Genomic DNA, 9,501 nt, shown 5'->3' on the forward strand with positions numbered 1-9,501 from the left:
TAATTTTCACAGTTCAAAGTTCGATACATAACCGGTATCCTAGGGGTTTACTAAGTTTTTTGGAGCTTTACTAAAAAAGTTCTACGTGTTTGAAAATAGCGACATGCGGACTTGTCGGCGCCATTTGTCAAAGCACCTTTGGTTCGGATGCGAAACATTTAAAAAGTAAAAACACTGGTTTACCTGAGGGAATGGGATTATGCTTTCACTCGGCAGCTATTTTTATCTATCCTTGCTCTTAATAACACTTCAATTTGAACAAAAAACGGCGAAATAGAAAGAAAACCTGCCTGAGACGTTTGACCGCGGTGAAGCCAACGTATTGCGGCGGTCTTGGACGCGCGCCATTCTCCGGTTTTTTGTTTGTTGTACGGTTATGCAGTTGCTAGGAAAACACTTTTTTAAGTAGTAGTAAGTGAGAAATCTAAGATATACTATATATTTTTTTAATGTTGGGATAAAGGAATACAGATTGAGAAAGTGCATTTAAAAATAAGCCTCAATACAAAGCCTGAAAATGTTTTAGTTTAAACAAAGCCGTCTCTAAGAGATCAAATAATTTACACTCATCTAGAACACAGAATGTTGAACCCAAATAACCATTGTATAAAATTACCGACATGAAGGTATTTGGTTTTCTATATTCTTCATTTTTGGCTGGTCAACCTATGTCCTTTCCGAAATTTTAATATATCAGTTGGGTTTATTTAAAGATCGACATGTTTTTCCAAAAAATCTCTTGCGGAAATAAATCATTCGGTCGGGTTCAAGGGCTTTGGCTTGTTGCCAGTTCGACTGATCCAAGACTCCTCAAAACCAGAAATAACGCTCTACACTCAAGCAGAAGCCTCCTGACTCAAGCTAAATAATCCGTCAAAGGAATACATTAGCGGCGGAAAACAACCATAATTTTTTCGATGCTTCGAGAAAAACGACTGATGGTAAAATCCGAAAACAGAAAATCGAACACCAAAACCCACGGTAACCGAGGTAATAATTATTTTTTGACTGTCGTAAATTTTATGTGAATTGAACCCGCATATAGAAGCAGTATATACTAGAGAGGTGGTCGATTGGTACACGTATTTTCATCATTTTCGGCTGATCAATCCATTTCCTTCCCAGAATTTTAAAATGTATATTTTAAACACGCAATTTTCCAACATCCTCCACGGAAATAAATCATTTCCAGGTACAAGGTACAAGGGCAGTACAACCGAGAAGGGCCTGGGTCATCTGGGCTCGTTACCAGTCCCATACGCAGTCAGCAGGTGTTGTCAGATGTTGTGTGAAAGACAATGAACTTGCGACAGATCCAAGTCTCACCAAAACTAAATAACGCGCTACACTTAAGCTAAATCGTCAGTCAAAGGAATACATTAGCGGAGGGAAAACAACCATATTTTTTCGATGCTTTGGGGAAATCGACGGATGATAAAATCCGACATCAAGAAGCGAACACGAAAACGCACGGTGACCAGAGGTAATAATCATTTTTTACTGTCGTAAATTTTATGTGAATTGATCCCGCATATATTAGCAGTATATACAAGAGCCGTCGTCGCTTAGAAGTACAATTATCTATCTCAGCAACGTTTTAAAGCCAACCAGCAAATTGTAAAATCAAAACATAAAATCGCCGATCAGATCTTTCAATTTATAAATATTCTTAATTGCCGGCCGATCCCCTTTTCAGAATTTTTATATTTTAACCTTAACACGTTATTTTCGAACGAGGTTTGTTTACACCCTGGTTCGAGCTGTTTGACTGTGCGAAGCCAAGTGAAGCGGGAAAAAACTAGGGCATTGAAAGAAATAAGATAAAAGATTTTCACCAACTAACATCAACTTTAGATTCACAAAAATGAGCCGATAAGTTAAAAAATATAAATATTCCTAGCAGACGGCTGGTCGAGCTAAATTTGCATGGACACAGCGCTACCCCGGCAAATACAATTGCAAATTATACAAGCGTCTTTTACCGCATCCGAGAAAAGCTGTTTCATCTATCCCCTTGTTTTCATATCGCCGCGGACTTTTATTTTTATATTTTTCTTTTGTTTCTCAATTTGAAAGTTTTGTTTACAGATATCTGTTATTCACTGTTTTCATTTTTTTCTTCCAGCCGCTATGCAAATATAAGTCAAAATTTATTAAGTGCTAGGAAGAGTCGGATCAAGGAAAAGACCTCAAATTTACTGAGTGTCGGAGGCGGCCGATTCACGGCTGTGTTGCATTTTGCTAAAATTTCTTTACTTCCGTTTTGGCATATCCTGCGTATTCCTACTGATAAAATTTAATGATGACAAACTTGACTTACTTGCCTTATAATGCATTGACCCCAAGGATGGAAGAGGGATGGAAGTGATCCCAAAAGTTTAATTTAATTTTTTTCTGTTTTTAGATTTATTCATCAGGAGCCCTGATTCATCCATTGTAATTGCGAATTTGAAAAAATGTAATCGAAATAGGACGGTATTCCAACAACTTTCACCTCTCATTTCAGTGTCATTTCGTTAAAAATTAAAAGTTTTACTCTAAAAATAAAGAAAATAATAATAAGGTGAAGGCTCTTTGATTTGACTGTTTCGTTTTTCAGTGTTTTTCTTGATGCTAAAGCCAAGATGATTTAAGACTATTTTACGCTCTATCTGGATGACTTAAGCATTCATCTTTAGGCCAAATAAACAAACAAATGTTTCTGCTCTTTTCGCGTTTCCCATACGCGCGCCTCGAAACTACGGCGCCTGTTACGCACGCTATCTCGTCCCCGCCCGCTTCATTTTTTGGGGCCGCTTCTCTATTTTTTATTGGAAAAGTTGGAACGAACAAAAAAAACAGGCGTTAATTTCACGAAAGCTTTCAGGCAAGCTAAACCATTAAATGAAGCATAAACATGAGAAAGACTGAGTCCTTTTAGTCTACGTTGCAGCCGGCCGTGTCACAAAATCTCGGTACCAGGGTTTTAGTTCATCTGCGACGCAAGCTAAGTCCTATTGAAATAACATAAATCCACATATTAAGATGCATCGTTACGACGCATCACGTTGTTGTTAACATTTTAGTTCATTTAGTTGTCAAAGTCCACAAGCTGCAGCTGGGCAGATGCAAGTTTTTCTTATCTTGAAAAAAAGAAATCAACTCAACAGCTTAATTTTTCTAATGGTTTTTAACACATTGTCAATAAGATAGGTTAAGAGGAAAACAAAAAACATTAACTAGATCCATTATGTATGGAAATGAGAGACCAAAATAAGCGAGGTTCAAAAGCAGCGATAGTTCTATGTGCGGCAGAAAGACTACCCTCTCCCCCCCCCCCCTCCAAACAAGTGAAGACTGGTGATGAACTCAGGTCTAAAATGATGTTATCGACACACGCTCAGGGAAAGATAAGAGACAGGTACACACGGGTTACATGCGGTTTACACGCGGGTACGCGCGATTTACACGTCGTTTACACGCAACCTCTCAAAAAGCGAGCGAGCTTCGCGACTGCTGCTAGCTACTGTTACAATTTTTTGAGTAAAACTACAAACCTGCAAATGACGTGAGACAACAGGCGAAAATTCATTTGTGTTCACAGGTTTAACTCTACAGAGATCCGCATATCACCTCATTACGCCGCGTTGCTCACAGTTGAGCGAGCGAGAAAACGTTTTATAGGTTTTGTTCAAAAACACGTCGAAGAAAGCCAAATTAGGGGTATCAAATGGTCTTGCGAGCAAAGCGTTTTTCTTTGCGAGCACGAGCATTGACAAAAGCTAGTCTTGCGAGCAACGGGCACTTTTCAAAAAGCTACCTCCACTAAAAACCGAGCATGCGAGCACTTGTAAAAATATGCGAGCACGAGCAAACGATTACCGACTAAAATTTTGCGTGCATTCCGAGCAGAAGCGCGATGATCCGTGATTTTGCGAGCACTGCAAAATCTTTTGATGGACCATTCATGACCCCTCAAATTTTCAGATGATTCGAGTGTGCTCTCTGTTTCTGAGAATCAGCTATGTTGATAGCGCTTTTCTCTTTACTTTGGTAACATCTTTAATGTTATTACGGACAGAAGGAGCACGCTTAAGTGTCTTTGTTAGCAGATGTCAGAAGTAAAAAAAGAGTCGTTTAAAGGTGTCTTATGACGTCATTACAAAAGTGTCCATACGGGAGATATTTCATCTGTTACTCGCCATAGCCTGTCGCTATTCTTGGCGCCGTTCCCCACCAACCGAACGCCAATAACCGGCTATGCACCGTCCCGTTTTTCAACCAACCAGATGAATCTGAGAGTAGCGACCAGTAGTCTCGATTTGGGGCATATTACCCCCCCTCAAAAGGAAAACAATCAAACACTTACGAAACGACCTAAAAAAGAAATAGTTAAATCACCAAGTTCCCCCCCCCCTCCAAAAGAAAATCCTTCGCACCTCCCCGTCGCTTTTTATACCATCCGGGATGTACAGCTGTTATGTGTAATAATTTCCGACCGACTCTACAACACTAAGAAAATGTGTACATTTAGTCTGAATGAATGCTTCTGCAGTCAACCTTTCAAAAGGTTTTTTAAATCTAGTGGAACAAAGCTTTCCGCGCAAAATCAAAACTGCGAAAGGAATAAAATATGAAACAAGAAACTCCCTTCGTCCAACATGCAGGGTGCAATGTTTAACACCTTTAACATAAAATTATCTTTGTAGGTTACGCAAGCATTGCTCAATAATACGGACATTTCTGATATAAACAATCAATGCAAGGCATTCCGTGTTCAAATTCCAGTGAAGACATGGTCGGACACAGCGAGCCACAACGGACTGTTTTGGTAAGTTTTCACATATACAATTCTTTGTTGTTCGTGTAATGATATGCAAACTAGTGGTATTGGTGTAAATCATTTCTCACCTCGTGAGCTTTTCTGCCGCGCCAGTTTTTTTTTCTTTTGCTTTTGAGACTTCGAGTTTTCAAGAGCTTCCAAACTAATAGTAATAGTAATTAGTAATAGCTTGCAATGATTTTGAGCTTGTCTCCAATGGGCAAGATATCGATGTTCTTGATATTCCAGTAACCATTTGAACCACTGAGTTAAAACGATATCTTTTTCTCATCAAAGTTATTCGGACATATTCGGTTCTGGACGTTCCGAAGAGAAGCCGCACTTAAAATTCTTGTTACAACGCTCGAAAACGCGAACCTTTAGACTGAGATCATTGCGTTAAGGAAAGCCACACACGAGTGTGCAGAAATGAATGAGTCAGCCTTGACGAGTTTCAAAAATTCCAGAAAAAGTAACATGATATTTCATAACTAAAGGTCAAGTTTAGTACACCCCGTAAAACCGCATCCGACGTGCGATGGTAAATAACTTATTGCCTCAAAGCGCACAAATTTTGCTCTTGTAAAAAGACAAATAAAAGTACGTACAGGCCTGCAACTAAACGTGAATAGTTTCCTGCGAAAATCCAGCCAGATGAAGTAAATTCTTGCGTCATTCACCCCGCCGTTAAGGACAGCCGCTTACTCTGTTTTTGTTCGCGCAGTTTGCGCGATACTCCCTCGGTGGGAATTTTGCACACAACTGGACGATGTGTTTTGGAAAAATCACCGAATAGGATTTTTTGCTATCTCTCATATTATTGACTTCAGAAAGAAGTCTAGGGCTTCGTGGGAAAGGTGTATTTTATTGATTGACGTAGGCCTCGCTTAAGTGTTCCTTTCTCTACCGCGTCCTTTGAGTTAGCAAGAAGCGCGAGGGGGGAGGGGGAGGGGCAGGCATCGCTCGATAACCTGGATAAACCTTTTCTCGAATGTAACACCGAGTGAGAAGCTATACCTTCGAGAGACGAAATCAGGTTACTATTGTAAACGGCTACTAATTTAAACGTTTTTTTTCTGAGCATCATTTAGCGGCTATTTAATTCAGTGATTTTCTGAAAAAAAAAATGTTAAAAGTAGTGACAACGTGTAAACCAGTTTTTAATGAACATAGAGCTAAGGCAGAAATATATGTTCAGTAAAAGAAGAAACTCACTTGAAATTGAACGAACATTTGCAATGCCAGTAAGAACGAAGTTACCGGCATCCATTATTTTAAAGAATTTTTCAAGTCGGCTTGGGTTGGAGGGGGGGGGGGGGGGGGTACTTAAATTTAAACTCGACCGAAATGAAATTTTAGCGAGTACTATATTTAGCAATTTTCACCCAACTCGCTAAAAATAAGAAGCCGCTAACAATACAAATTTTAAGGTAGTGGCTGCGCGGAAATGGCGTCTTGTCATTTGCGCTAACGTATATTTACTTTTTCGCGTTCACAGTCCCTGCCGCGGGTGATTCCACTCAATGTGGGTGGATTTCACTTTGTAACTACTCTATCAACACTAACCAAGGACAAGGACTCTATGCTGGCAGCCATGTTCAGCGGACGGCATGAACTGGACACAGACAGCGAGGGACGGTATTTTATTGATCGCGATGGAACGTACTTCAAGCACATTCTGAACTATCTACGAGATAGAAAACAGCTACCATCAGCAGATATAGCTCTTGAGGTAAGAACAACATCTCCCGTTTTTAAACGGTATTACTGTCATGTTCTGTAAAACCCGGGTGAACTCCCATATGAGACAAACGGGGATGCTTAAAATAAAAAATAATAATAAAAATAAATCACTTAATTTAATCGTCAATGTATTTAGCACTGTTGTGCTAATTGTGGACACAGTAAATAAACAAACAAATATTGCAAATCAAACATAAACTCGTTAAAAACCCCAACTGGCAGGAAGCTAACCAGTTAGCTATTTATAAAGCGTGGGGTAGTTGACAAATTTACAAACCTTTAAATTAAACCCCTAAAGAAGACCAATCTGGGCGTGGCTCAAGCTTTTTTGACTCCCAAAGAATAAATTACGGGTTTTTGGTCTAGGGTGTTTGCATAACGCCAATAATTTTAGCCGTCAAGGTCTCGTCAAAGATTAAACACCCTAAGTGAGACCAAAATCCGAAATTTACACTTCTAAACGAGACGACGAGCCCCCGTCTCTTTCATATGCGAGTCCACCTCCCCCCTCTTCCCCGGCTGTAAAAGATTTTTGTTAAAAGAAGTTAGTTTTGAATCTCCCAATTCTTTAGTTCATAATTGATATACGGTTTCGGATTTTAAAGTGTCTTCTTCGTCGGGGACGCGATGGCCTATGATTATTGGGCTGGCCTCCGCATTGAGTGGACCGAGTTCAAGCCTTGCGTTCTGTTCTTGGGCAAGACACTTGACTCTCACTCCACCCAGGGCCCAGTTGTTCAAAGGGTGAATAACGCTATCTACCTGATAAATCGCTATACAGTGGATAACTGTCATACAAAACCTACTTTGCTATCCACCCGATGATATTGATTTATCCGGTGGATTGCGTTATCCACCAAGTGAGCAGCTGGGGCCAGATGTATAAATGGGTATACCGGCGAATAAAATGCTGGAGAAGGAAAACTTTGCGATGGACTAACATCCCATTTGGGGGAGGGAGGGGGTAAAAAATATACTACCACAGGAGCTCTGGGCTCCTGACCACCAGTGGCTTCATTCCTTGGAAATAAGAGCTAAGCACCTCCTGTGTTTTTTTATAATAATGCAAATTTGGCTCGTAACTGCTGAGGGGACAGATAAGTTTTGACTTTCCACAAAGTTACCATCGGCAAACTCAACTTGTTTCTTAGTATTTCTGATAAATTTTGTAGCTACGCTGTGTTTTGCCCCCTTCCTCCCCCCGGCAGACCGCAGGGCCAATTTGCATTATAATGTGAAAACCATCATGGCGGTATCATCATTGTGGTCTATTGTCTTGAACATTGTGCTAATATACAAGTTTCACTTACAGGTTTACAAAGAAGCGCAATTCTACCAAATAGAAGGCTTGATCGACACACTAGAACGTTTCTCCAACGTCTTTGCGCACAAGCTGGAAGACGCAAAGAAATCGAAGCTGGGAAGCGATTTCGAAAAGTGGCAGCAACAGATTATCACGTCTGCGCAGAACAAAAGCCTGCAAAACCTGACGTCAACCAGTAAGGTGAGCCTGCTGTCACTGGAGGATCACAAGAAAATCATGGAGTGCGGAGACTGCGTGGGCCCGCATGCGCACAACCTGGTGGTTACCAAACCGGCTAAACAGGGTGTGATTCACCATCAGGAGACATTTGATTACGTGCAACGACGGTTCAAGGAAACGGATCTAGTTGTTTGCTATTTGAGTAATGCTGAAATGAAAATGTTTATTAGCATGACGGAGGCGGATTTGAAGAACAATGGGTACTGCTGCAGTTTCCGCGAAGAAAAAATCCGCTGTAAGAACATTAAGCTACATTACGGGATCGGGAAGGAGGAGTGTCGCTTTAATGTCACCGAGCACGTGGTCGAGTTTGAATGGTAATTTATTTGCGCGAATTTGCGCTTGACATGTGAACTGTTTACAGTTCTTTTTATTTGGTTATATGTTTCGAGCGCAACCTGGCGAGAGTACCGAATCTATTAAACTGAAAGGCGAAAAAAAACGGCTCCATACCCACGCTAAACAAACTGACGCCCACCGCCTTGGTGAATTTGGTATTCTCCCCAGGTTATGCTCGCCACATAAAACCAAGATGGCGGCCATTTGAAGGCGAAAACAAGTGGAGGTTTAAGCCTGGTTTTTTACTAGCAACGCAAGCACAAGCGCAAGCACAAGCCCAATCACGCAAAAAGGGCAAATTTTCATTCTCGTGCTTGTGCTTGCTGCAAGCACAAGCACAAGCATCAAAATGCAATGCGCTTGTGCTTTTGCTTGAGTCGAAGCCGTTTTCACGGTGAAATAAGAGCTGTTATTCTTGAGCTTGTGCTTGCGTCGCTAGTGAAAATTTTTTAGTTGCTGTGAAATACTTGCTACCTTTTAATCCCAAGTGTTCAACATCTAATCTCTCCTCACAATATCAATACTTTGTCAAGTTGACAGTTGATGAGAATAGAGAACAACATCAAGTATGGATAGTAGAGACCTCTAGATCTGCTTAGTACTAGATTTGACTGCAAGTTTTCAGCGAAACACCAAGAAAAAATAAATCTTGGAAAGCTTTTTAACACTCGCTGTGTTCAACCTTGGTATGATAGGGTTACCTCAAAATAGTAACACCCCCTCATGACGAAAACTTCGGCAACCCCGTTTTTTTCCGCCAAAATAGTCATGCAAGCTTTTTGGTAATTCCCGTGCTCATGTTAGAATCTAAGGGGTCTCTATTGTCTTAATGAATCGAACAGCAAGAATGTTTATGTGAACACAAGCAAGAATTTATTATACAGTAGCTCATTACAATTGCTCCTGTTTTCGCACGTAGCAAACTGAGAAGACCAAACCAAACATAGCCATTTGCAAATGAGCTTTCATATCAGAGGTAATATTATCAATTGAAAATAAATTATTAGCATTTTTTTTTTGAGAGAAAATACTATCCACGTACAGTGCTCCAGTTGAAAAGATATTTCATACAGGA

The 9,501-nt window shown here is 40.4% G+C and overlaps 1 protein-coding gene across 2 annotated transcripts; it reads left to right on the top strand.

The window, feature by feature from the left end:
* Positions 1–1,128: 1,128 nt before the first annotated feature.
* LOC144662621 (uncharacterized) lies at positions 1,129–9,492 on the top strand. 2 transcript variants are annotated; one of them, XM_078523475.1, is made up of 4 exons: positions 1,129–1,483; positions 4,689–4,810; positions 6,300–6,533; positions 7,857–9,492. In XM_078523475.1, exons 2-4 carry the CDS (start codon positions 4,739–4,741, stop codon positions 8,406–8,408), a joined length of 858 nt encoding a protein of 285 aa, XP_078379601.1. In that variant the 5' UTR covers positions 1,129–1,483; positions 4,689–4,738; the 3' UTR covers positions 8,409–9,492. The 2 variants fall into 2 exon arrangements, with proteins under 2 accessions (XP_078379601.1, XP_078379602.1); XM_078523476.1 differs by having other exon boundaries at positions 4,768–4,810.
* The last annotated feature ends 9 nt before the right edge of the window (positions 9,493–9,501 follow it).

This window comes from Oculina patagonica, chromosome 8, assembly GCF_052425735.1.
Source record: "Oculina patagonica isolate OP01 chromosome 8, crgOcupat, whole genome shotgun sequence".
In the NCBI taxonomy this organism is placed as follows: domain Eukaryota; kingdom Metazoa; phylum Cnidaria; class Anthozoa; order Scleractinia; family Oculinidae; genus Oculina; species Oculina patagonica.

Bases quoted from the DNA above. Each gene is read 5' to 3' on its own strand.
- LOC144662621 (XM_078523475.1), top strand. From the start codon at position 4,739: ATGCAAGGCATTCCGTGTTCAAATTCCAGTGAAGACATGGTCGGACAC. The intron at 4,811-6,299 runs GTAAGTTTTCAC...TCGCGTTCACAG, and splicing joins AGCCACAACGGACTGTTTTG to TCCCTGCCGCGGGTGATTCC. The intron at 6,534-7,856 runs GTAAGAACAACA...TTTCACTTACAG, and splicing joins CAGCAGATATAGCTCTTGAG to GTTTACAAAGAAGCGCAATT.